Here is a 27819-nt window from a genome sequence, read left to right on the forward strand (position 1 = left end):
CTGACAAACACATAAATCAGTAAGTTGTGATGTGTGTATGCGGAAGTACAAAATAAAGATACTGAAAGCTGCTTCAATCTCACACTGAAGTGCTATCTGTGATCGTCAATTTTACTGAGCTAAGGGATGCCCAGACAGCTGGCAAAATCATTTCTGGGATTGTCTATGAGGGTGTTTCCAGAAGAGAAGAGCATTTGAATCAGACTGAGTAAAGAAGATTGCCCTCACCAATGTGGCTGGGCATCGTCCAATTCACTGAGGGCTGGAATCGGACAAAAGATGGAAGAAGGGCAAATTCTCTCTCCTTAAGTGGGGACATCCATTTTCTCCCACCCTTGGACATCTGAGCTCCTGGTTCTCAGGGCTTCAGATTCTGGGGTTTACACCAGTGTCTCCTCCCGTTCTTAGGCTTTCAGACTCAGACTGAGTTATACCCCTGGCTTTCTTGGTTCTTCAGCTTGCAGACAGCATATCATGGGACTTCTCAGCCTCCATAATCACAAGCCAATTCCCATAATAAATCTCCTCTTAAATACCTCTCTATATGCCCTATTGGTTCTGTTTCTCTGGAGCACTGTAATATACTGTTCAAGGCTTGCAACAACAGGCAGCCATGGAGCAAAAGAAATCTGCAAGTGATGACAGTGGCAGTCATGAGGGGCAGCAGAACAGGACAGGGCCAAGGGACATGTGGCCAACTGTCACGTGCCAGTTCCTCCTGCATAAGGGAAGACATGACACCTAGCAGCTGGCCAGCGGTCCCACTGCTAAGAGATCCTTCACGTGAAGCCAAGTTAGCCTGAGAGGATCTGCCACTTTGGATTTTCCTCCCAGTCTGCAGACTTTTTTTGTGTGCTTGCTCTTTTGTAATAGAGGAAGTGGCTCTAATGGGAAAAGACCTTCACTTTTAATCAGTTACATTAAGAAAGGAGGTGGGTCCACAGGGGGCTAAACAGAGCTCAACTATCAAAGAATATCTTTCCCTCTACAAAGATGGGGAGAGAAATGGGAATAAAAAGAAGAAACCCACTTCAACAGAAAGATGAGAAGTGCTGACAATTCTAAGTATCATTTTTTTTATCATTACTTCTTTTTAATTTACTATTTTTTTATTTTTATTTATTTATTGGGGAGCACTGTGTTTTTCTGGACCCATCAGCTCCAAGTCAAGTCGTTGTCTTCAATCTAGTCATGGAGGGCGCAGCTCACTGGCCCATGTGGGAATCGAACCAGTGACCCTGGTGCTATGAGCACTGCGCTCTAACCAACTGAGCAAACCGGCTGCACCTCTAAGTATCATTTTAAATAGATATTTGCACCTATATGGTCACTTTCTAGAATTAGGGTGTTTCTCACTTTGAGCCTTTGTGGGTACAGTTTGCCTTCTTATAGGGGGAAAAAAAATGAATCCTGGCTGTCCCTGTCTTAAGGAAGGCATGTGACCAAGCCACAGTACTGCTCAGAAGTGGGTGACCCAGAATAGGATAGGGTAAAGGCAGCCTGGATGACAGGGTCGAGGACAGCCGGTTCCCCGTCTGGATTCTGTATCCTGGTCAAGGGGGTAGGTCCTGAAAGCTCAGCCGCTAGCCTGTCCATCAGTTCTGCCCTTTGACTCTTTAAATAAAATTCCTTTTCTGCTCAATTGGCCAGAAATACTATTTAATATCTTCACTAGAAGATAAAAGGGTAGTTTGTTCAAAAATCCTTTTTTCAGGCCGGCCCCATGGCTCAGGCGGTTAGAGCTCCATGCTCCTAACTCCGAAAGTTGCTGGTTCAATTCCCACATGGGCCAGTGGGCTCTCAACCAAGGTTGCCAGTTCAATTCCTCGAGTCCCACAAGGGATGATGGGCAGCGCCCCCTGCAACTAAGATTGAACATGGCACCTTGAGCTGAGCTGCTGCTGAGCTCCTGGATGGCTCAGTTGGTTGGAGTGCGTCCTCTCAACCACAAGGTTGCTGGTTGGACTCCCGCAAAGGATGGTGGGCTGTGTCCCCTGCAACTAGCAACGGCAACTGGACCTGGAGCCGAGCTGCGCCCTCCACAACTAAGACTAAAAGGACAACTTGAAGCTGAAAGGCACCCTCCAAAACTAAGATTGAAAGGACAACAATTTGACTTGGAAAAAAGTCCTGGAAGTACACACTATTCCCCAATAAAGTCCTGTTCCCCTTCCTCAATTAAAAAAAAAAAAAAAATCATTTTTTCAATGTCTACCTTATAAAAGGAAAAGAATTACTTGGGCACCTGGCCAGGAGATGGTAAGCATCCTTGATCTGGGCCAGGGATACACCCAAAACAGACGTAATCTCAATGCGGTATTTAACACCACCCAGTGAACAGAAGTATATACAATTCCTGCAAAGTCACAGAGGTGAGGAGTGGAAGAAAATGGGGAAGGGGTTTGATTACAGAGGCCAAGGTGCCCTTGTGACACTGACTGTGCCCTACTCCACCCACACTCTTCTCATGGACCATCCTCCATTCGACCTGCTCACCACTTATAGTCACGCCTCAATCGAGGCATATGACCGCTTCTACAGGGTGCTCTAACTCCTGCATAGAGCACCCACCATCTCAGGAAACAAGACGAGGCTGAGCTTACAACCTCCTTTGTGGCATCTTTATTTTTCTTCCTGGGATATGAACAATGTGAATGTGGGGCAGAAACAATCAGCTGCACTGAAACACTTCAACTAACTGTAAAACAGGGGGGCATGGACACGGAGGTATTGGAGGCAATTCTAGACCAGCTTCCCCCAAAGGGCTTGTGGTCTGAGCCCATGACCAGAAGGTACTCTGGGCGGGACCATGCAGTGCAGACCGGTGAGGAGGGACAAGATGGACAGTCACATTAAGGACTTCAGCCCAGCATGAGTTTACTGGCTTCTGGCCTCACGCTCCTGCTTGATGAAGTTGATCAGCCCATTGGTGGAAGAATCATGAGAAGTCACTGGGTTGCTGCCATCAAGCTCAGGCTCAATTTTCTTAGCCAGCTGCTTTCCCAGCTCCACTCTGCCAGGAATAGGAGAAAGAATGGCATGAGGAAGGTTCCAGCATTGCTAGTGAAATCCACAAGTCAAACCACAGGCATTCTCCACCTTCCCCTCGAGTCAGCACTCACCCCCATTGGTCAAAGCTGTTGATGTCCCAGATGATGCCCTGAACGAAGATCTTGTGCTCATACAGGGCTGCAGAGGTGACAGACGGCAATGTTAGGGCTCCAGCAGCTCAGTACAACCTACCCAAGGCGGGACCTTCCCCACTCACCAATCAAGGCTCCAAGAATGAATGGTGTGAGCTTGGTGAACACAATCGAGTTGGTTGGACGATTTCCTTCAAAGACCTTCAGAAAACACCCAAGAATGTCCCCCAGTTAGTTGTGATCCCTAAATCCTCAGAAGGGAAGCACACCCTGCCCCAGAGGCAGGGATGTGTAGGATCTGTGAGGACAGCCCCTCCTCCTGTGTAGGACAAGCCAGGCACACCACGAGCCCCTGCCTTGGCCCCACAACTCGATCCTTCCATCTCCACTATGCCCCCCAAAGCCCACTTCAGAAGGGCTGACCTTGTGGGGCAACAGCTTCTCAAGGTCCTCCGGACTCTTTCCTGCAGCCTGGAGCTCCTTCCGGGCTTCATCTGTCAACTTCCCCCTCATCAGAGCCTCTGTCTGGGCCAAGAAGTTGGCCAGGAGGATCTGACAAGAGACATCCAGTTACACTGGGAAGCATTGTCTGAGCGTCAGGCAGAAGGACAAGACTTCCTAGTAGTGGTTAGTCCCAGCCTGGGCCAGACTGCCAGCCCCCACTCCAGAGCTCAGCTGGAGCAAGAGCGGACAGCAGGACACATGGGATGACATCAGACAGGGGTAACAACGAGAACTACCCTTTAAGGAATTTGCGCTACTTGCCAAGGGCCCTGCTAAGAATTTCACTACATCTAGGAAGAGCCTGTGGGGAGAGGCATGTCTCTTCTAGTGGAGGCTCAGTGTCCTCAATTCAACAGCGCTGAGCCGAGAAGTAAGGAGGGGAAGAATCAGAATTCAAACCCAGGTCTCGGAGTCCAAAGCTGGTCCCCACAGTAACCCAGGCTACTCTGCACACTGAGATAGGGTGTGATCAATCCTCTTCTAGGACTTTGTCAGGTTAGGACTTGGATGGTTTTCCCGTTTGCTGCTGTGCTAGGCAAGATCTTGGCTCCATGATCTTTGCCCCCTTCTGTTATGCCCGTGTATGTTCCATTCCATTTTATAGATGGAATTAATGTTACAGACCTTAAAATCGGGAGATTATGCAGGTGGGCCCCATGTAATCATGTGGGCCCTTAAAAGTAGAAGAGGAAGGCAAAAGAATCAGTCAGAGAGATGCAGCAGGAGCGGAGAGAACCGAAGCTTGAGAGGACTCAACCCATCAGTGCTGATTCTGAGATGGAGGGGACCATGAGCTAAGGTGGCTTCTAGAAACTGAGAGTGACCCCCCCCATTGCCAGCCAGCAAGGAAACTGGACCTTGGTCCTAACCTGAGCAGACACCCACAGAAACCGAGATAATAAATGGGTGTCGTTTTAAGCCACTAAGTTTGTGGTAATTTGCTGTGGCAGGAATAGAAAACTAGTCTAACTAACTGCCAGCTAATGAATGTATCAGGTCTGAAGAAGTCTGGGTGTAATGTGAGCCTAAGGAAGTGTGAGGAGGTCTGGGTGGGGGCTCTTACCTTGTGATGCAAACCCTTCCTTATCGGGTGCTGGGTCTGGACCGGGATGAGGAAGTCACAGGGTATCATCTTGGTGCCTGTGAAGGGCACTGTGGTTACCCAGGCGTCTTCCCGTGGGAGCCACAGTATGGTCTACAGGTCAGAGCTCTCCTAATGGAGAAGCCTCTGCCGGGAGGCCCGCTCCCTCCCCAGCAGCACCTGTGCCCAGGCCAGATGGGCCCTACCTTGGTGGATGAGCTGGTAGAAGGCATGCTGGCCATTAGTCCCTGGCTCCCCCCACACAATGGGGCCCGTCTGGTGGTCCACACGGGTGCCGGACTTGGTGATGTACTTCCCGTTAGACTCCATGTCACCCTGGAATGGGACAGAAACCCAGTCCTCTTATTTGCAAGTACTGTTCCTTCATGTACTGTGCCTAAATCCTGCCTGGGGTGCACCAGGCATACCTGCCCTGTCTTGGCGCTATGAGATGTCCTTAATCCTTTTTTCTCCCCTTACCCATGAGGACACAGGCTCACAGGGTTTCTAGCTTAGACCACTCTGCAGGAAGGACCCACGACCAGGAGAAGGTGGGTAAGAGGACCTCCTTAAGAGCAGAAATTGGTCACAAAATTTTCAACTGATTTCTTAAGGGAGAAGCAGGCTGGCATCGAGAGTGTATGGCCTTTGAGGGCTGTCACCTCAACTAGATGTGGGCCTTAGGGCCCTTCCTTCAATCACAGGACTCACCTCCAGGTATTGGGTGAAAGTCTGCTGTGCCGACCCAAGGGCTACAGGCCGGGGACTGGGTTGTGCTAAACAAAGGCAGGGACAAACGTGGACGGGTTGCCCGAAGCAGAAGCTGGACAAGCAGTCGGGGCTCTGGAGATTCCAGGGGCGCAGAGGGCTGTGAGTAGCCCAAAGAGGCACCAGAGACTGGGTGTGAACTTGCTTTTATGGAGGGACAAAGGCAGTACAAGCCATAGGGGTCCCGACCTGTGACCCCACCCTATTGCAGACACACAGAGTGATGTCCATGGAAGAAATGACCCAGCTGAGAAACATGCCCTGAGCCAAGCCAGGGTCTGACCAGCCAGGGCACCATGATAACCAGCCATGCCCCTCCCATGGCTGTCAAACTCAGATGCCACTCAGATCAAACAGACCCTGGATGCAAAGCTTCACCATGAGATGGGGAGCAGAGGTGGGCCTGGGTCATGCCCAAGCGGAAAGGAGAAAAGGCCCCTAGAGGGGCAGGAACTTGGGCGTCTGGGTTCATGGGCCTCCCAGAGCCTGCATAGGCCCCGCTGACCCTAAGGCCTGGCTGGTGACTGGTACCTGCTGGAAGTAGGCAGCAAAGCGGTGCAGGTACTGGTCATAGGGCAGCATGGCATGTGTCTCACACCCAAAGCAGTTGATGTACCAGATACCCAGCAAAGCCAGAAGGATGGGGGCGTTCTTCTCCAGGGGTGCCGTGCGGAAGTGCTGGTCCTGAAATGAGAGCAGGGTGGGTGGGAGCTGAGCTGCTGCCTGGGAGAGGAGGGGGGAGGGGCGGGGAAGCCGGACTAACTACATGTCTCTGGCCAGCGCTTGGCAGAGAACACAAGCCTCAGCACTTACCATCCAGTGAGCCCCTGAGAGCAGCTGCTCGAAGTTGTCAAATCCTGCGACACAAAAGCAGCGTCAACAGAAATGGCCGTGCCCTATGCCCATCTGGCAGTAGGCACAGCTTCTTCTGGAACCAGGGAAAGGCTGGATGTGGAGCCAGAAGAAATCGGACCTGGAAGACTTGGGCCTGCAGAAAGCCTCTCTAATCAGAGTCGGCTCTGAGCTCAGAGGTGGGTCTAACTCCGCCTCACATGGGAAACAAATAGGACTGCAGATGGGAGGGGTAGAGAGAAAGGGCAACCCGCAAACTGAAAAGAAAACTCGGGCCTTCCCTCCTGACCTGAAAGAAATGTTCCAGCCAAGGGCAGAGAGGCCAGTGGCCTGTGAGGACAGGAAGGGGCTCAGGGACAGGAGACCCTCACCCTACCGTAGACTTTCCACATCCCCTCCCCAAACAGAAACGCCACACTCACCCACGTGCAGAGCAATTGAGAGTCCAATGGCTGACCACAGCGAGTAGCGTCCTCCTACCCACTAAGAGAGATAGGAAAAGGTGCTGAGGAAGGGTGGGCATACCCGCCCCCCCTCCTGCCACAAAACCAGCCCCCTGAGAGTAATGCTCTTCCACAGGCGCAGCTCAGAGGGCCTGGGCCCAACCCACCTCTGGGAAGCAAGACAGCAGGCCAGGCGCTGGCGACGCTTTGGGCTGCCCAACAGGGCAGACTACACGTGGGCCTGATCAGAGGCACAAGGCTCAGCTGAACACCTTCCCATGGCTGCCCTCTCTCCACACCGGAAGACCTGGCGCCTCATACCTGTGCCAGGCCCCACCTCCCTGGACACTGACAGACACAGCACTTCGTACCTGTGCCAGGACCGGCCTCTTCAAACCCTGACAGAGCCGGCGCCTTATACCTGTGCCAGGCCTCCTCAGGCAGAGACAGAGCCAGCGCCTCCTCGTACCTGTGCCAGGCCCCGCCTCTTCAAACACCAACAGACCCAGCCCCTTGTACCTGTGCCCAGCCCACCTCCTTGGACACTGATAGATCAGCATCTCACACCTGCACCTGGTTGTGCCTCCTGGGACACGCCTCATACCTGTGCCAGGCATCTTCACTCCCTGACAGGCCCACTGTGCGGCCCCACTTTCTCAGACGTCAACAGACCCAGCGCCTCATAGCTCTGCCTAGCTCACCTCCTAGGACACTGACAGATGAGAATCTCATACCTGTGCCTGGTCCTGCCTCCTGGGACACCGATAGGCCCAGTGCCTCGTACCTGTGCCATACTCTGCCTCCTCAGACTATCAGCTCCAAGGCCTCCTACCTGGGCCTGGTCTTGCCCCTTCTGAAACTGACAGACCCAGCACCTCCTATCTGGGCCCATTCCTGACTCCTCAGGCTGGACTGACAAACCCAGTGCCTCACACTTGTGCTAACCTGCCTCTTGGGACACTGACAGGCCCAGTGGTTCATACCTAGGCTTCACTGATCTTCTCAGCCTCAGCCCCAAGACACACCGAGGCCTACTCTTCACACTGTGCCTTTTCATGCCATCTTGTAGATTCCACTTTGTATCATCAGAAACCTCAGAATTCCATTCACATCTTCCAACTATGTAGGGAGCACCTACCACATTCTTAGCACAGGCAACAGAAACAGTCCATGGGAGAGAAAGAGGTAAATGAAATAATCATGCCAATTAATATGAAAAAGAGATATAAGAGCTTGGGAGAAAGGAAATATAGTACTGAAACCAATTATAAAAGGCATCCAAGGGGTGCTTGAGCTAAGATTTGAGAATGAGCAGGCATTACCCAGGGAAGCCCTGGGAGAGGAAAAGCATTACAGCAGCCAGAATAGCATAAGCAAAAGTCCTGGGGCAAGAGCAGCTTTTCTCAATAGTGAGAGAATTAATCCCCACAGAAAATGCTTCGAGTGACTTCTCAGTTCTCCAATGGATGGTCCAAGGCTAGTTCCCTTCTAGATGCAAAGGAGAGAGGCTAATTCATTACATTCAATGGATGCCTTAGGACATTGGGGCTTAATTCTCTACTGGAAGCCCACTGAGACAGGCTGGCCAGGAGGAAGCACAATCGAGAAGATGAAAGAAGAACTGAGGATTGGAGGAGGGTAGAAGTTGAGAGGCAAGGCTGGAGAACCAAGAAGTCTGGGTGAGGTGAGAATGGAAGCAGGAAACCACTTAGGACCCCCAGTCGTCATCCAGAGAATGAGGCTACCCTGGGGAGTGCAGAGGACTGATTCAGGAGGTCAATGAAACAGGATGAATGGGGAGAAGGAGAGAACCAAGTGTGGACCAGAGGTCTCTGGTTTGGATAATGAAATGAATGGTGGGGCCCTTCTCCCGGAAACAGTCTAGGTTGGGGGGAACCTTACCTGACAGATACAGTCCCGCTGGCCATATCATGCTTGACATGGGCTCTCAAATCTCACCTAATAGACTCAACTCTAGAAACTGAACTGAGTAGACAGCCAGCCCTCAGACCGACAGATTTCAGGCTTCTGACCTTGGCTGAGGCCAGGTCATCAGACCTCACTTTTCTGGAGCTCAGCAATGCCAGTGTCTGACTTGAGCCTCTGAAACCTCAGCCTGCAGACGCAAGTCTCTAGACCTCACTGGTACCTACAGTGGGCCTCTCAGACCATACCTCACAGATGTAGCTCCTCGAGTCAGTTCCACGTTCTATGCCTCACCTGCCCGTGCCCCAGAGCTCACTTTATCTAGCCAGGTATAATCCTATCTTTTTCCTCACCTGGGTAACTCAGTGCCGATGCCAACCAGACCCCAACCCTGCAGACCACATCTTGGACTAGTTATAGATCCCCAGGCCTCTGTAATACCCAGAGCTCTGCCCACCACACCTGATCAGGTGCTACCTGGCTCAGGGCATTCTCTGTCCTACCTGATCCAAAGGTCTCTCAAGACCAGGCAGACCCAGGTACACATACCTAGGATGACTCTGTCTTTCCCTTGGTAAGAGCCCACACTACCCATTTAAAGGTGTCCAATTCTGCCACTGAAGGTCCCGCCTGTGTCTGACCTACCTTATCAGGCCTTCCCTGCCACGCCAATTATTCCTGGGCTAGAACTTGCCTAGCCTACTCATTTCCCCTAACAAGCCCAGGGCTGCCAATTTGTACCTAAACCCATGTGGCAAGAACCTACCTAAGATCACGTTTATACACCTCTCCCCATGTGACCTGGATCCAGGAACTCACTGACAAAGCCAACATCGGATGGATGCAATGGCTTCCCCTGGGATATAAGCGCTGTCTGTGTCCTACCCCAGTACCTCATACTGGAGGGTTACACACGTGTCAGAGGCAGGAGTCAGACAGCTAAGCTGATGCACCAGGCTTCACATACGTGTCTGGGCCTGACCCTCGCATCTCAACCTATAGACCCAGGTCCACCTCCTTGAGCCCAGCTTAGACTCCTCACACCTTCCTGAGAGATCCAGCTCTATCAACATGAGCCTGACCTCGGCTCTCAGGCCTATCTTGAGAGACTCAAGTCTCCATCCTATGTCTGACTCGGCTCTTCACATCTTGTAAACAGATCCAACACTAACAACCCCAGCTTAACCTGGGCACCAACACCTCACTGAGGAGTCAGATTTCATCAGACGTGAACATCTCTGCATATCTGTGCCCCACACGGCCCACTGAGAGATGTGGTTCTACCTACCTGTGACTAACGCATGCTCCCCAGGCCTCATCTCTAAGACCTGGGTCAACATACCTGAGCCACAACAATGCTTCAAGGACTTCACCTGCAAGATCCGGGTATACATACCTTGCTTGAGACGTCTACCTACTTGTGTCTAACTTAGGCCCCAAGACCGCCTACGAGCCCCACCGTGTTCTGCCTACCTGAAGAAGACCCCAGCATTGTGGGCCTGACCTGGGAGGCCACTCTACCCACCCGGGCTGTACCCTGGTTCTTCACGCCTCACCAGAAAGACCCAGGGGCATACCTTCCCCTCAGGTACATACCTTCCCCTGAATCTAACATCTGAAAGAGCCAACTCTACCTACCTGTGTTCAACCCTAACTCCTTAGGCCTCATAAGACACCATGTTTGGCAAATGGGCTTTGAGAAACCTGTGGTTTCTCAAACCACACCTGGTGGGCCAGCTCTACCTACCTGTGGATCGATCCTGGGTCTTCAGATTACAACTGATGGGCCAGCTATACCTAGCTCTACAGGACTTTGGCTCCTTACACTGTACCTAGTGGGCCAGTTCTACCTATGTGTGCTTGATCCTAGCTCTCAGCCACACCTGGAAGGTCATATCTGCCTACCTGTGCTTGAGCTTGGTTCCTCAGATAGTACCTGGCAGGCCTACCTGTGCTTGACCCTGGTTCCTCCAACCATATATGGTGGGCCAGGTCTACCTACCTGTACATGACTTTGGCTCCTTATACTGTGCCTAGTGGGCCAGCTCTACCTACCTGTGCTTGACCTTGATTCCTCAGACCACACTGGGTGGGACAGACAGTTCTACCTACCGATGCTTGACCTAGAGCCCTCAGACAGTACCTGGCAGACCAGCTCTGCCTACCTGTGCTTGACTTTGGCTCCTCTGACCACACCTGGTGGACCAGCTCTACCTACCTACCTGTACATGACTCTGGCTCCTTATATTGTCCCTAGTGGGACAGCTCTGCCTACCTGTTTGACCTGGGCTCCTCAGACCACACTGGTGGGACAGTTCTACCTACCTGTACTTGACCCTAAGTCCGCAGAAAGCACCTCGCAGGCCTGATCCTGGGTGCTCAGACGGCTCCTAATCTGCACAGCTCTGCCTACCTGTGCTTGACCCTAGGTCCTCAAACCACATCTGGTGGGACCTGTGTTTGATACTGGGTCCTCAAACAGCACCTGGCAGATCAGCTCTGCCTACCTGTGCTTGACCTTGGCTCCTCTGACCACACCTGGTGGGAGTTCTACCTACCTGTATATGATTCTGGCTCCTATACCTCGTAGGCCAACTCTGCCTACCTGTGCTTGACCTGGGCTCCTCAGACCAAACAAGGTAGGACAGTTTTACCTACCTGTACTTGACCCTAAGTCCTCAGAAAGCACCTCGCAGGCCAGCCCTGCTGACCTGTGCTTGCCCCTGGTTCCTTAGACCTCACCTGGCAGGCCAGTTCTGTAAACCTATAGATGACCCTGGCTCATTAAATCCTAACTGGTAGGCCAGCTCTGCCTAGTTGTGCTTGACCTTGGATCCTCAGACATACCAGGCAGACCAATTGTGCTTACCTGTGATTCACCCTGGATGCTCAGATCACAGCTAGTGGGACAGTTCTACCTACCCGTGTTTGACCCAGAGTCCCGAGACAGCGCTTCGCAGACGAGTTCTGCCTACCTGTACTTGACCATGGCTCCTCAGACCACACCTGGTGGGATAGTTCTACCTACCTGGTACTTGACCCTGGGTCCTGCGACCACACTTAGTGGACCAGCTCTACCTACCTGTGCAAGACCCTGGCTCCCTATACTGTACGTAGTTGGCCAGCTCTGCCTATCAGTGCTTGGCCCTGGTTCCTCAGACTGAACCTGGCAGGCCAGCTCTCTAACTACAGATGACTCTGGCTCATTACAGGGTAGCAGGTGGGCCAGCTCTGCCTACCTATTCTTGACCCTGGGTCCTCAGACCTCATCTGATGGGCCAGCTCTGCCCACCTGTGCTTAACCCTCGCCCTGCAGACCTCACCTGGTAGGACAGTTCTGCTTACTTGTGCTTGACCCTGGCTCCTCAGAACACACCTGGTGGGCCAGCTCTGCCGACGTGTGCTTGACCTTGGTTCTTCCAACTGGTGGGCCAGTTCTACCTACCTGTGCTTGCTCCTGGCTGCCAAGAGTGTACCTGGAAGGCTAGCTCTGCCTACCTGTACCTCATCTTATCTGTTTACATTTCATCGAAGGCATTGGTTCTTACCTGAGCTTGACTGTGATTTTTTAGATCCCACTGGACAGACCCAGTTTGTTAACCTGCCTTGATCCTGGATCCATAGACCTTACCTGACAAACCCTGCTCTACTCCCAGTGACAACCCAAGGATACAAACCTGTGCGAGACACAGACTCCATAGACCTTACCTCAGAAACTCAATTCCATATACCTGTACCTGGCCATGACTCCTCAACTTTACATGAAATCTCTATAAGAGGCAGAGATGCATTTCTCCCTGCCTTTCTTGACCTTACCTGGAAGATCCAGATCTATTCACTTGTACCCAATCCCAGCTCCTCAGATCTCACCTGGGAGACATCAGTCTAATCACCTGTCTTTACTTCATATCCTCAGAGGTCATCTAAGAGACCCAGTTCTTTCTAGATGAGCCTAACCCTGGATCCTCAGGCCTCACCTACAGATCTGCTCTACCTACCTGTGCCTGAGCTCAACTGTGAGACAGAGTTGAATGAACCTAGTGATGGCTTTTCAGGTCAACCTACCTCTGCTTGCCCTTGGTTTCATAGGCATTACCTGAAAAACTCAGTTCTACCCACCTGTGCTTGACTCCAGCTCCTCAGATGTGGAATATAAACAAGGATCTGATCTCAACAGCTCAGACCTTACTTACTCAAGACCCAAAAGTACTAACCTGTTTAATCTCACCTCAACCCCTCAAACCTCACCTGACAAACCTGCTCTACATACCTGAGTCAGACCCAGAATCATGAACTTTCCAGATGGATGCAGTTCTACATCCCTTTGCCTGACTCCAGCTGGCAGTCTTTTCCCAGGAGACCCAGGCCCACCACCTTCTCTGCATCACCAGACCTGCTGAGACATCACCTGGGGATGCAGTGCTGACCTGGACCGGACCATGGGTTTATAGTTCTCACCAGTCAGACTCAGTTCTGTGCCTGTTTGCCTCCACTGTCCTTTCCTGACCAACGCAGTTCTACCTAAATGTGCCTAATCTTGGCTCCTCAGGTCTCCTTAAGAAACCTAGCTACACATACCTTGTCCGATTCCAGCTCCCGAGGCCTTAGACAGATGTGGCTCTATAACCACCCCAGGTGACTCCGCTATACGATAATCACCCATGACCCGCAGTTACCCACAGTCAACCATGGTCCAAAAATGTTAAATAGAAAATTCCAGAAATAAACAATTCACATGTTTTAAATTGTATACCATTCTGAGTAGGGTGATGAAATCTCGCGTCATCCTGCTCTATCCTGCCCCAAACGTGAACTATCTTTTGTTCAGTGTCTCCACGCTGTAGAGGCTCCCTGCCCGTTAGTCACTTTGTAGCCGTCTGTTACCAGATTGACTGTCACGGTGCTTGTGTTTAAGTCACCCTTATTTTTCTTAATAGTGGCTCCAAAGAGCAAGAGGAGTGATGCTGGCAATTCGGATATGCCAAAGACAAGCTGAAGAGTGCTTCTTTTAAGTAAAAAGGAAAGTTCTCCACTTAATAACGAAAGAGAAAAATCATATGCTGAGGCTGCTAAGATCTACAGTAACAATGAATCTTCTGTCCATGAAATTGTGAAGAAGGAAAAACTTGTGAAGGGTGAGTACAGTACCATTAGCTATTTTGAGAGACCACATTCACATAACTTTTATTACAGTACATTTTTATAATTGTTCTACTTTATTATTATTGTTATTAATCTTAAACGATCATTGTTAGTCTCTTATTCTGCCTAATTTATAAATTAAACTTTATCATACGTATGTATGGATAGGAAAAACCAGGATTATAGGGTTCAGTACTATCTGTGTTTTCAGGCATCCACTGGGGGTCCTGGAATGTATCCCCGTGGATAAGGGTGGGCTACTGTACAAATCTAAGCTGACCTGACACTTCCCACAGAAGTGACAGATTCCTGGCTGCTTATCGAAGCCTGGGAAGAGCCCACTGGTGCAGTGTCTGAGGGACGTGGGCCTTGGACATCTCATCCTGTAGACACGGGTCTCTAGACCTTTGTCTACTATGAGCCTCTCAGACCACACCTTACCGACATAGCTCCTTGGTTGCTTCACCTGTCTGTTCTTCACCTGCCCAACTCCCCAGCCTCACCTCTCCCTCCTGTGGGCTCCGCAAACGCTACCCCAGCCAGACCCAATGCCACGTACATGCCTTGGGCTGATTCTGGATCCTAAGAGTCCTCTGCAGCACCTTCCGCTCTGCCCATCACACCTGCTCAGGACGCTGAGAGCCAGGCGGCTGACCTGGCTCAGGGGACTTACTTATATTTACCTAATTCTGAGTTCTAATCACCTTATTTGAGTGATCAGCCACCCACCTGATGCTGACTTTTTAGAACTGATCAGAGAGACCCCAATGTGTACATACATGTCCCAAGCCAGACATCTACACTTCAAGCCACAGATCCAGGCTTAAATACCTGTATGTGACTTCGGCTCCTCAGACCTTACTTGATAGAACCACCTCTAAATACCTGTGTCTCCTCCAGAATTCACAGACCTCACCTGTACTTTTACCTGTCTTGGTTCCTTCTAGAACACACCTGTACCTGTACTGACTTCTTTTTGGACTTCATCAGGCAAAATGAGCTCTCCAAGGTGTGCTGACGCCGGCTGACCTCTCAGATACCCCACAATTTACCATCATGCCCCTGCCTGATCCCAGCCTACAAGGCTGTCCCATGACCGACCTCAACAGACTGGGCCGCCCCACTTTACGTACCTCTGCCAGACTGGACTCTTCCGACCTACCTCAGAGCCAACACAGTGTCCCTATGTCTGTCCTGACTCCTCCTTCTCACCTGAGAGACCCTAGCTCCAGAAACTTCACCTGTTCCTGTTCTTGGCTCCTCAGATGTCACCGTCTCAATTCAGCAATATGCACGTATACTTTTAGTGACCAAGGCAGGTCCGTCCTCCAGCTACTGTGGCATGCGATATGTCTGGCGTGGCCCAGGAGGCCCCCACGGTGCCTGGCCACTCACTCAAGCCTCACTCCCCACGTTCCTGTGCTCAATTGCCATTCCTAGGCCTTACCTGGGAGACGCAGGCCTCTCCCTAAGCCACACCCCAACTCGTCTCTGCATGCTGGGCCCTTCAAGGCAATGAAAACCCAGACTGGAACACAATGCTGCTCTGCTGGGCTCCCTGGCTAGAAGGAGCACCCACACATCCCACACCACCACCTGCTCAGGCTCCAGATCCCGGGGAGGAGGTGGCAGGTGCCTCCCCTCCTTATCAGGCATGCAGCATTTGTCAGAAGCTGCAGTCTCTCTCCACCGGGGTTCCTCATCTGAGCCACTGGATGCAGAAAACGATTTGAGTGCCTCTTCTCAGTTCTTCCCAGGATGGTATATAACTAGTCCCATTGTAGAAAGAGGTTAACTCATTACACACAATAGGTGCCTTTGGGGGTTAGGGCTTAATTCTCTCCCAGATTTCAGGGCCAGGAGAGCTTTCAAAGGAGGTTCCATTTGTGCCACCATGCAGAGCTTCCAGTCTGATGGGACCAGGCCCTCTCTGGTGAGCCTACACGGGTCACGTGTTAGAGCCATGCCCACTGCGTTCACAGTACCCACCCCACACGATGCACCCCTGCATTCCACAGTTGGAGCCCTTCTCACACCACTGCTGCACTCAAACAAGCTGCAGAGAAAGCTCCAGCCCATTGCTTGGCACCAGCTATGGCTCCAGCAGAGATAAGTTCATGTGACTACCTGTCACTAGAGTGGCCTGAAGCTCTGCCACGGCCCCACCCAGGCCCCAGGCCTGGTGCCTCCTCTCTGCCACCCTCCAACTGCTCCTGCACCTCCTGTCCAGGCCTGCTCGGTAATACCTCCTGCCTCACCCCTGCCCCTTGGCCTTTTCAGATTGTGGCTGTATTTCCAGAAAAAGGTCATCACTGAGAATAACTCACAACCTTGGCTTAGTGAAGCGGGTAAGGGCAGCTCCAGTTACCCCACAGTGGGTGCTACTGGCAGGCACCCAGGGGAGTATCACCCTGGCTTTGCAAGCTTGGCCCACCCTTGGTGGAAGTGGAACACTCATCCTGACTGGGCTGTTCCTGCCCAAGCCTCCCTGATGGCTTCCCAGCTTTTCTCGAAGCCAGGCATGTAGCAGGTGCTCAATAAACATTGACCAGCCCTCACGGTCCCTCATTTGTGGCTCAACAGTCATGATTTAGCAAAGGACACATAATTCACGCAGCACAAAGACGTGCCTTTACTTACATCCCAGAACTCGAACATGTTCTGAGGGTCAATTCCAAACTCCTTCACTTTGGTCTAAAATGGGCAAAGGGAGAGGGAAAGAAGGAAGCATGTTATTAGTTGGACAAAAACAGGAGCTCCCGGGGGCAAGGAGGCGTGCTGTCTGAACTGTGGGAGCACCCCCACCTTCTGCAGAGCCCCAGACAGGCAGGGCTGAGGCAGCTTATGAGCCCAGGGCAGGGACAAGAGCTGTCCACCCTCCAGCTCGCATCCAGCACACCAGTGGCCTGGCACCTGCGAAGCCTTCCTGCTGAGGGGGCAGCATACCCAGGGTAAGGACCTGGACCACACACTGCTCAGAAAAGGGCTACCTCTTGGGTCTGTTGGGGTACCAGGAACCACCCCCAAGGACATCTGGGAAATGAACCTGAGCTCAGGCAGGGGCCACCTCCCAGGCCGGCGCCACCTCCCAGGCCAGGTGCCACACAGTCAGGAAATCTGCCCAGCCCTTCCAAAATCTGGGATGACTCTGCCCCAGAAAGCCTTTATGTGTTCCAGTCCCCCAGGCAGACAGGGTCACAACCCTTACACTGTCCCCATAGGAGGAGATGTCCTAGTAACCAGTCTGAGCTCTACCTGCAGGAGCCAGACAGAGGTACTATGGTTAGCCAGCCTTAAGATGGCCCTGTCTCCCCCATGGAGCAGGTCAGTACTGGAGGCAGGAAGGGGTGGAAGCGGGGAGGCAGCAGTCAGGATGACCTGGGTGTGGTTCCAGCTCTGACTCAGCCCAGCACAAAGCCCAACACACACAGCAAGTGTGCACAAGATTTGCCATGGTTGTTACTCCTGGAGCACAGCCCCACCTGGCCCCGCTGGCCCACACTTTGCACAAACTCAGACCAGGCAGACTGTGAGAATTGGCAAGCAGGTGACTCGAATTCTAATCCGAGCCATCACTCGGCAAACAGTCACATCCTTCGCTGGGGCCAACATCCTCATGTGAGAACCGGGATGCAGCCCCCACCCCGGTCAGCACATCCCACTTGGGGAGAGGCCAGTGACAGGGTTGCGGAGGCCGAGGGAGGTCATGTGTGTGGGGTGTTCTCAACATCAGTCAGCCCTGGGAGGTGGATGGGGTTGACATGATCTCACTGACTGCAAGCCCCTCCTTGGAGCTGCAGAGACTTGACGGGAAAATGCAGAAAAGACAAGGAGGGTTTGCAGCTCACATCCCTCCTAGGCACCCCACCCTCCGACTCAATCAGGGGAGCCAAACTCCCCGAACCTGTGAGCTACATATCGGTGCGTATATTCTGAATAGATTGACCTTGTGTGGCCTGAACCATCGCAGGGACGTAGTCTGGGGCCCATAAGGGCACTTACCGTGTTGGTAGACAGGGCAACAAAGTGCTTCGCAACTGCAGAAGGCTACAAGAGACAGAGCCAAGTTACACCAAACCCATCCTGGGGGGCCACCCCCGGGTAACGATCCTCCCATCTCCAGAGAAACCAAGGCCCCGGGTGGGACCGACTATTCCCAGTCCTTGGTTCTGAGGCCATTGGAGGAGCCCCACATCAAGGCCAAGAGGACAGAGGGCCCAGAGGCCAGCCAGCCCATCCTACCTCACCACATACAAGGCCCAGGAATGGCCCTCCCTATAAAGTGGGTGTGGCCAGGGGTAGAGAGGATCCCACAGGACCAAGGGGCCTTCAAGAAAGGGCCCTCAGCCAGTTGAGCAGGTTCTGCCATGTTTGGTGCGTCTGGGGCTAGCAAAACCAAGTATCTTAACCAGAAAAGTCGGGCACCAGAGAGGCTGCCTCCTGCTGCAGAAATAGGGCTGTAGGGCTAGGCTTGGGCACTCAGGTGGACGGGCAGGCCCACCCTACCCTTCCGGGCCCACACACACTGCCCACCGCCCACCCAGCACTCACATTCTTGGCCGACATGAGAAGCCACTCCTTTGCTGTCTCTGCGTTCGTGATGGTCTCTTGGGTGGTAAAGGTCTGCAACCAGAGAGTACAGCAGTCAGTCCCAGCTCATGCTCTGTGCAGCCTCCAGCAAGGACTTGGCAGCAGAGGCCATGTGGGTACCCAGTTGTCACAGGGAGCAGTGCATGTGGGTCAGTGACAGTGATTTCACATAACCTCCCCCCATATGTCCACAAAGCCATGACGAGTGGCTGTGTCTGGGGCAGGAAGGGGCCTAGAAGTTGCGGTGTCATCCTGTGACTCCAGGACTCCACAACCAGAGGGAGGGGAATCCTAGTAAGAGCCACACCCCCTCTGTACACCCCCATCCCTGCCACGGGTCACAGGCCAGAGCATCTTCCAGGAGAGGGGCTGCGGCCACGCCTAGGGCTCCCTTTAGCCCCGGCTAGGCTGTATCTCAGAATTCAGACAGCATTCTTAATATTTTATGTGTATTAACATGAGTAAACAGGGCATAAATGACAACAAACAAAACCCTACATTATCTGAACATGGGTCTGGGATCAGAAAGAAGCAGACACAAGGGACCGATCTCTAAGAAAGACAAGAACAGTCCCGGGCTAAGCACAGATTCCACAAAGCGAGCAAGTGCGGCCTGAAGACCAAGGTTCAAATTGACCAGTCCGGGCTTTATCAGGTGAACAGTGTTTGCCCCCAGACAAGGAACAGCCTGAGGGCAGCTGTGCTGACCTGATCCACAAAGCACAGTTCACTCAGAAGTGATGGGGAGGGTCGCGTGCCCATGGCAGTGGCAAAGCATCCACCTGGCCCGCCCTGCCCCCACCCCAGCACACAGGGCTGGGGAGCCAGGCTGTACCTTGGAGGCGATGATGAACAGGGAGGACTCAGGGTTCAGGGCGGCCAGGGTTTTGGCAATGTGGGTCCCATCAATGTTGGAGACAAACCAGACCCGAGGACCTCCTGAAGAGTATGGCTTAAGGGCTTCCGTCACCATGAGGGGTCCCTGTAGGGAGATGTAAAATCAGAAAACAAGAGTCCAGGGCCCACAAGAGGTGGGAACAGCCAGGTCCCATTGTTGGAGAAGCTAAGGCCCTGGATGGGACCCCTCCCTCCACCCCAAGGCCATCCTCTCACCAGGTCAGAGCCGCCGATGCCGATGTTGATGACGTCTGTGATGGGCTTGCCCGAGTACCCCTTCCAGTCACCGCTTCGTACTTGCTGGCAGAGAGAGGGACATGTGAGAAGCCCACCCTCTGAGGATAAGCTGCTGCTCAAACACATCCCTTTTGCATCCATATACCTCAGTCCCGACTTTCAGGCCCTCACAGGGGCCTACAGAGTGGCGGATCAGTAGGTGGCAGATTCCCTGCAACACTAACCCTCAACTATCCCATCATTGGCAAAATGGGGTGACATCCCCCCTCACAGTAACATTGTCAGTATTTACATAACAAGGGTGAATGCTCAGAAGAACCTAATACATCAAGACCAAGAGATGTGAAATGCCAACCACGGGGACAGGAATGTCAGATATGCAGGCAACCTCCACATGGACCCCAATGGCTCTTGCCTCCTGGTATGCACACCCTGTATAGTCCCCCATGCGGAACAGGGCTGACCTACACACCCATGAAGATATTGCAAACATGACGGAGCATGACTTCAGAAGCTGTGTCCTGAGAGACCCTGCAGCTGCTGCCTTGCTCTCTTGTGTTGCTCACTTTGGGGGGAGCCTTCCACTATGTTGTGAGGACACATGAAGAAGCCCATGTGGTGAGGGCTCCTCTGCCAGCTGCCAGTGCCGAGTCACCATTCACGAATGGGAACCACCTTGGAAGAAGATCCCCCAGAACCTGCCAAACCTTCAGAAAAGCACAGCCCTGGCCAACATCTTGACCACAACTTCAACAGACCCCCAAACAAAGACCAACCAGTTAAACCACTCCCGAACTTCTGACCCACAGAAACTAGGTGGGATCATAAATGTTTACTGTTGTTTTAAACCGAGTTTGGGTGGAATCTGTTATATAGTGACGAATAACTAACACAGATTTTGATATCAGAAATCCCTTCCAAAGTAGGGTATTGCCATAACAGAAATCAAAAATTTGTGGACAAAGCTGAAAGAACCTTGAGGAGAGAGTGAAAACCTAAAAAAAACACTTGGAGAGACTGTTAGCACAAGTTTGATAGTCCTCGAAGAGGCTGCTAGTGTGGATTTAAAGAAAAGGGAGGAAAACATTCTTGGAAATGGGAGGAAAAAGAATCCTTGTTACGTAGGGACAGAAAGTTTAACACTTGCCTGCATGAACAGGGAGAGTAAGAGAGATGCTGTTATGATCCAGATAATCTAGCTACAGACGTTTTCACTGGGTTAAAGCAACTGTCTGGCTTTTCAGTGCTTACAGTAAAATGCAAGAAGAAATAAGTTAAAGGAAAACCTTTTAAACAAAAAGAGGCCAGGAATTGTTGGGTTTGAAAATTCCCAGCCTCTCCAGGCAACAAGTGAAGCTAAAATTAAGAGACAGTTCCTTGGCAAAGCCTCACATGCAGGGCACTCACAGAAGCACAGCAAAAAGACAAAGCTGAGAAGAGCTGCAAAGTCCTGTGTTAAGATCTCTGAAAGAGCTAAGGCGGTAACACAGAGAAAGTTTGAGGCTTCTACGTAGCTCAAGGGTACTGTCTCTGTGGTCTCAGAAGCAGTGGTAGAAAGGGCCTTATTTTGAAGAACCTGGTGGGTGTGGCTTTTGTCTAATGGAGTGAACCCCCCCCCCCAATAAGCTTCATAGGAGGCCCACAAAGTTTTTAAAGATAATTGCATTGTCAGAAACATCACCAGCTTGGAATAAAAGGGACAGAGATGGTACATAGAGAAAAGAAGACTTTAGATACCCACATTTCTGTAGGCAGTCGCAGGCTCAGAAAACTATGCAGTGACAAACAAGGCTACCTTTCATGTGCAAAGATGAATGAAGACAAAGACAAAGCCCTGAGGAATGGTTCTCAGGCTTGAGTGCTAACCAAGCAACTGACAACATGTGTCCTGCTTCGGACCAATGGCTCCTGTGTAATGCCTCCCACTTTTCCCCTTTCTGCAAAGGAATTATGCTTTATCAGCTCTCCTATGCCTATGCTACTGTTGTCTGTTGGGTGTGTGAGGGGTAAATAACTTGTCTCCTTAATCACATGTCCTCAGATTAAAAGGAACTGTAATTATTAAAGGAAACGCAGGTACGACTATCCCTGTACCTAATTTAGAGGATGAGGTTGACTTCTAGCCGATACTGCGATGGGATAGCACCTTCGGAGAAGGTGAGTGGGGTATGTTGCCTGTGGAAGGAGCCAGACGGCAGACTATGGTGGCCAACTTCCAAGATGGTTCCCAATGATCCTCATCTCCCAGCACAGAATCCATGTCCTTCTGTAGTCCCCTCCCACTCTGGTCAGAGCCTACTTGTAAAACCAATGGGTATTACAGAAATCAAAGTGTGTAATTTCTGATGCTGGCTCATAAAAGACCTGGAGGCACTCTGCCTTTCTCTTTGTTGTATCACTTACTCTGAGGAAAACCAGCTGCCTTGTCACGAGGACACTCAAATAGCCTGCGGGGAGGTCCACCAGGTAGAACCGAAGGCTCCCAAAAGCCAGCACTAATTGTTAGTGAGCCCCTTGGAAGCAGATCCTGCAGCTCCCATTAAGCCTTCAGATGAGTGTAACCTTGGGCCAACAACTTGACGACAACCCTTTATGAGATCTGAGGCAGAACCACGCTGTGCAGTCATTGCAAATTCCTGATCCACAGAGATGTTGGTTGTGTTCAGCTGCTAAGTTTTGGAGTCATTTGAGGACCCAGCAACTTTTATTTTTGCTTTATGTATTAATAATAAAGCAATTGGGCCGGCCCGGTGGCTCAGGTGGTTAGAGCTCCATGCTCCTAACTCCAAAGTCTGCTGGTTCGATTCCCACATGGGCCAGTGGGCTCTCAACCACAAGGTTGCCGGTTCAATGCCTCGTGTCCTGCAAGGGATGGTGAGCAGTGCCCCCTGCAACTAAGATTGAACACGGCACCTTGACCTGAGCTGCCTCCCCGATGGCTCAGTTGGTTGGAGCGCGTCCTCTCAACCACAAGGTTGCCGGTTTGACTCCCGCAAGGGATGGTGGGCTGTGCCCCCTGCAACTAGCAACGGCAACTGGACCTGGAGCTGAGCTGTGCCCTCCACAACTAAGACTGAAAGGACAACAACTTGAAGCTGAATGGCACCCTCCACAACTAAGATTGAAAGGACAACTTGACTTGGAAAAAAGTCCTGGAAGTACACACTGTTCCCCAATAAAGTCCTGTTCCCCTTCCCCAATATAAATAAATAAATAAATAAATAAATAAATAAATAAATAAATATAATAAAGCAATCAACCTATGGAAAATTTTCCATCAATACAGAAAGGAAATAAGTTGCCCATCTCCTCAATCCTCAAACTCACCATTAAAATTTTAATAGAATAAAGCATCTCAGAGGAGGAAATGTGTATATCTTTAACATAACACACACACTTTATTTGACCAGATGGTCACTGTTTTACGACACATGCCAATTATGTAACTTCCTTTTGTTAACTTCATAATATATCCTGAACAGGATGGCAGGTCGGTGCAGCCGCAGTCCCCTAATTCTTAATGATGCCCAGGACGACAGTATCCGAACATACACTGATTTCACTGGTCAGTCCCCTCTGATAAATAAGCTCAGGTTGTTTCGGTTTTTGCCTCTACAACCAAGGTCACGGCAAACATCCTCATCTAACTTTGGAGAACTTTTATGAGGGCAGCCATGGGGAGTGTTCCTCACCATGGACTTGCTGCCATTCAGCAGCTTTCTTGAACTATAAATACCCCATCTGTCTGAGTCAGGTACTCCCGCGGCCAGCCGTAAGGCAAGGCCTTCCTGCAAACAGCTCCCCAAAGGCTAGTGGCACACTTTCCACATGGCATGCCAGAGCACACAAGCGTTGATCAAACAGAGCATGTCAGCTCTGCCACTCACAGCAGATGGCTGAAAATGCACCCCCACCCCCCACCCCCAAGGCCCCTCACACATGCCGGTCACTGGTAAGGCACATCTGGAATCCAGTTTCCCATCAGGATCCCAAGCTTTTCTCACCCTGGGAAGTCCTACCCCCTCGGCTGCCAGACCAGATCACCTCCTGCCATTTCAGGTCTGCAAATAGCTCTCAGCCAAAGCCACCAGACTTTGACCAGCCACACGTGGGGGCCACTGCTCTCAGGGACAAGCTGACCAGAGCACAGATGATGACTCCCAGAGCACACAGAACCCATACATACAGATGTGCACACACCCGCACAGACAAACAAGCCCACAGAAATCACCCTTGTACTCTAGGCTTGAGGCCGTCCGCCACCCATTGCAGAATATCCCCTGGGACAGAAATGAGGCAATTGACGTGGGGCAATCTCTAGCTAGTCTGAGGTTAAACCTCTAAACCCCAACACAGGAAAGTTAAGCGCACTGACGCTGACACAACGACATCTCCTACATATTATAAGTACAAATAAGCTGCAGAAAAGCAGGTAAAAATCAACCCGTGTGTTTGTGTATACGCATGGGCATGTGTATATTTCAAAAAAAGGAGATGACAAATGTATGCGTATGCTAGTACATGCAGAGTTGTTTGGGGGTATGGTCCAGGAAATTTTAAAACACTTATTTTATCTAGTTCTAGACTAGGCAATAAGGGGATATGACTAAAGAGATTAGAAAAAGCAAGATTCTCCCCCACTGTCCCATCCCTCAGGAGCCTCACTTTTCAGATCTCGGCCACTGGCCAGACTGTCCCCAGGAGCCCACAGGAGTCTACAGTTCAGGACGGATGCTGCTCCACTGCTGCCAGCTGTGGGCTCATTCAGAACAGGGTCAGGGAAATTCGTGCCTTAGCAGAGCCCCCCAAGGGCCCACAATCACAGATCACCCTCCACCTTAGATCACTCCCCACTCAGTGAGGGTCTGAGTCCTCTCCAAGGAAAGTGGAGGGGTGGCCCATCAGGGCCCCGAGATACCCAAATACATGCACACATATGGCTAAAGGGAAGTCCAGCCCAGTAGCTGCTTACCTGGCAGAAAGACTTCATCTTCTCCAGGACCCTGTTCACCTCTGGCATCACGTCCTTGCCGTCCACTAGAATGGGTGTGTTTGACCGGTTCCGCAGAGCAATGTGCAGCACTGCCCGATCCTGGGGACAAGCGACAGAATGAGGAGCTTCCCACCTTAGGGCAGCCACACTTCCAGCTGGGCGTGGTGCAGTCAGCTCAACCTCTAGACACTGGACTTGCAGACCCTGAGGTCTCGTCAGTACCATGGTCTCATACTGAGAACCTACTACGTGATTCTGGAAGTAGGGGCTACCCCAGGCCCCGGGGAGAAGGCAAGGCATATGCCACTCCCTTATGTGCTGCAGACGGTCAGTTCCAAAGGGAGGGAGACCAGAATCAGCCTAGGATTGGTCCCAAGGGCCAACAGGGGTTTAGAGTCTGAAAAGCCAAGGAAAGAAGCACAGAGCGAGCAAAGATAGAGAGTGGTGACAACCCAGGTCAGAGACATGCAATAAATGGCTTCAGAGGACGAGGCCTCATTAAGCCTAAAGTAGTCTCATCTTCCTGATGTGAATACATGGTGTTTGCATGGTATCTCTTCAAAAGTGCCCCCTGCCCCTGGGATGTGGAGCAAACCAGGCAACTCAAGCTTCCCTCCAGCGGCCCCATCACACCAACTGCCAGAAACCAACCAGACCCTGAGATTGTGATAGGTACCAGGCAGCTGGCCTTGTCATGTGAGAGCAACAGTCCCATCAAGCTGAAGCCGGCAGAGGAGTCCTTGACAGAAACCGGCCTAAAGATGCCAGGTGGGCAGGAAAGGGATGGTCTCGGGACTCCAACCCAGGGAGAGGTTCACTAAGGTGGACCTTGAAAGCTTCAAGTCTGACCCCACTCCTGTTCCATATTCCATAGGCAAATGCACTCCTCCAGGAAGCCCTCCTTGATTACAGCCTCTCTCAGCCTAGCCCAGCAGTGCGAGACAGGTTGAATCTGAATCCTGGTTCTGATTTTACAGATATGACATCTGGGACCTCTGAGCCTCAGGTTCCTTGTGTGTAAAAGGAGGATGATAACATCATGAGGAGGAGCCTCTGAGTGCACAGTGATTACTGCGTCTCCGGCTTCCACAGTAATTCAGGAACGCCTAAGTCCTGGCCTCACCACTGCTTCTTACTGACTCCAACCACCGAAGAGGTTGATCTTTTGACAGAAGATTCTTCTTTTCACTAATAAAACTTGCAGCAAAGGTAGATCTGAGTTAAGTTCTCCAAGTGTGCCCTGAGAAGCTTTCTCCTTGCAGGCTTGAGATGTGCTCTCCCTAGGCAGACACCGGGAGCCATTCCATGCTCACCAGATCCAGACCGCCAATCTTGGGGAAGACACATCCCAAGGCCCTGCAACCCACAGGAGGAAATAGGCCTTCAGGCCCTTCATTAAGCAAAAGCATTGCCTAAGAGGAGGGGTGAAGACATGGTGGGGCTAACGGTCAGATGAACACCAAAGGGAAGGAAGAGGCCCTAGAAGACCAGCTGAGTTCTGCTCACCTCGGTGAAATTGATCTTCTGGCCATTGAACATGTGCTCCCGGGCAGCCTCCACACCCCTGGACTTGGCCTGAGAAGACATAACACTGAAGCCTGGTCCCACCCACACTGGCCCCCAAGAGTCCAAGCTCCCATGCACAAGGCTCGGTGCAGCCCTGAGCGGGGTTGATGGCTGCAGCCTGGCGCCCTCCCCCACTGCCTAGGGAAGGGTCTGCTCAGAACCTGAGCCAGGGCCAGGAGCTCAGAGCCCTGCGCTGGCACACAGGCAGTCGCTGAGGTCCACAGAGAGAAGGAAGTAAAGATGCTCAAGGACACGGGGGCTCCCAGGAGCCCAGCTTGCCCACCACACCGAGGGTCACAGGTCAAGCCTCCCACAGGAGAACATTACCAGATCCACCAGCATTTGCATCACACCCTCCGTCACAAGGTTCTTGGAGTAATCCAGCAAAATGCGCCCATGGTTGGTGTTGAGTGTCAAGCTGCAGAAAAATGACAGAAGCATTGACCACACCCTCAGGTTCCCACAGCCTGCTGCTCCCTGATCAGACCTGCCTCCAGGAAAAAAACCTTCCTTGTGCCACACCCCAAACAGGCCTCAGCTGCCCAACACAGTGGTGGTGTCTTTTACCTGCCTGTCCCCCAGGCTGACCTGTAGCGACAGCAGCATAGTGAAAAAGGCCATTCTCGGAATGGAGAGGCAGACTCGGGGTGAGGAGCCATTCCTCTGCTAAAACTGAGATGGAGAATGGGAAGACAGAGCTGCGTGCACTGCCCCTGCCTAGCCCAGGGAGTGACCATCACCTCCCAGAGCTTCCATTCTGAGGTTCAACTTCCTCAGGGAAGGACCCAGATGACAGGGCTGGCCATCGGGGGCTTCCAGCCCGGAGCCACAGACCTCTCCTCCCCAACACACCTGTACCAGTGCCCAGAGCACGCTCGGCCCCATTCCCGCCCCCCAAGGTTTCCGCCGACAGACTCCCTTCCATTTCCTGGTCCTTCCCAGGTCGCCGGAAGGCATCATGCCCCCACATCTCTACCTTTACACCAGGCTCCCTGCAAATCCCCCGGGTCTGCCCCACTCTGACCGCATCCCGCAGACGGTCCCAAGCCCATTCTCATCCGGCAGGGGGTGGAAGGAGACAGCCCTTCCCCTCCTGCTGCGTCAGCGAGGGCCCCTCCGCACAACAGCGGAAGGAGTCCATTCTCAAACCGCTGGGGCTGAGGGGTGGAGACGGGAGGAGGGTGAGGGACATGTCCCCGTGGAGGGAAAGCCGTGAAGGCGCCCACTTCTCATGGCTAAGCAGCCAGCCCCGGCCCCGGACCCCCGACAAGTCCCCAGGAACCTGCTTCAAGGAGGCGTCAAGGACAAACTGCGGCCTAAGCCCGATCCGTGGCCAGGGGCCCCCGGGGACCTCCGGCTGGGCCACCGGCCTTGGCCCTGCACACCCTGAGCTGCGGCCCCGCGCACCGCAATCCCGGCTGCCACGTCCCGCCAGACTCTGGCCCCGCGCGCACCTGAAGTGATTGAAACGTTCCTTGTCCGCTTCGAAAAGGCGGCGCAAGTTGAGGTCAGAGCCGTGCTCGCGGTGCCATTCCTTCAGCTTCTGGAACTGCGGATTTTTGGTGAGCGCGGCCATGGCGAGAACAGCAGCGTGCACAGGCTGGGTCGTGAGCTGAGGAAGAAGAGGGACCGCCGGCGTGCAGAAAGCTCCCCCCGAGCAGCGGTCTTTATGGCGCA

At 52.2% G+C, this 27819-nt stretch overlaps 1 protein-coding gene across 1 annotated transcript; it reads right to left on the bottom strand.

Moving 5' to 3' along the window:
* Positions 1-2594: 2594 nt before the first annotated feature.
* On the bottom strand, positions 2595-27819 carry GPI (glucose-6-phosphate isomerase). The gene is made up of 18 exons (XM_019742669.3): positions 27597-27819; positions 26470-26560; positions 26083-26151; positions 24556-24675; positions 19563-19646; positions 19285-19431; positions 18411-18482; positions 17862-17906; positions 16500-16553; positions 6771-6831; positions 6310-6353; positions 6028-6180; positions 4935-5064; positions 4711-4787; positions 3567-3695; positions 3269-3344; positions 3123-3189; positions 2595-3013 (listed from the first exon to the last, which is right to left on the bottom strand). Exons 1-18 carry the CDS (start codon positions 27716-27718, stop codon positions 2878-2880), a joined length of 1677 nt encoding a protein of 558 aa, XP_019598228.1. The 5' UTR covers positions 27719-27819; the 3' UTR covers positions 2595-2877.

Source organism: Rhinolophus sinicus, chromosome 8 (assembly GCF_057876585.1).
Source record: "Rhinolophus sinicus isolate RSI-liver-muscle chromosome 8, RSI-T2T, whole genome shotgun sequence".
Classification (NCBI taxonomy): Eukaryota; Metazoa; Chordata; class Mammalia; order Chiroptera; family Rhinolophidae; genus Rhinolophus; species Rhinolophus sinicus.

What these genes read in the sequence shown, in the direction of transcription:
- GPI (XM_019742669.3), bottom strand. Translation starts at nt 27,718, where the DNA reads ATGGCCGCGCTCACCAAAAATCCGCAGTTCCAGAAGCTGAAGGAATGG. An exon ending in AGAAGCTGTTGCCCCACAAG is followed by an intron (nt 3,345 to 3,566) that starts GTCAGCCCTTCT and finishes TGTTTTCTGAAG; the next exon opens with GTCTTTGAAGGAAATCGTCC. An exon ending in AACAGCTTTGACCAATGGGG is followed by an intron (nt 3,014 to 3,122) that starts GTGAGTGCTGAC and finishes TATTCCTGGCAG; the next exon opens with AGTGGAGCTGGGAAAGCAGC.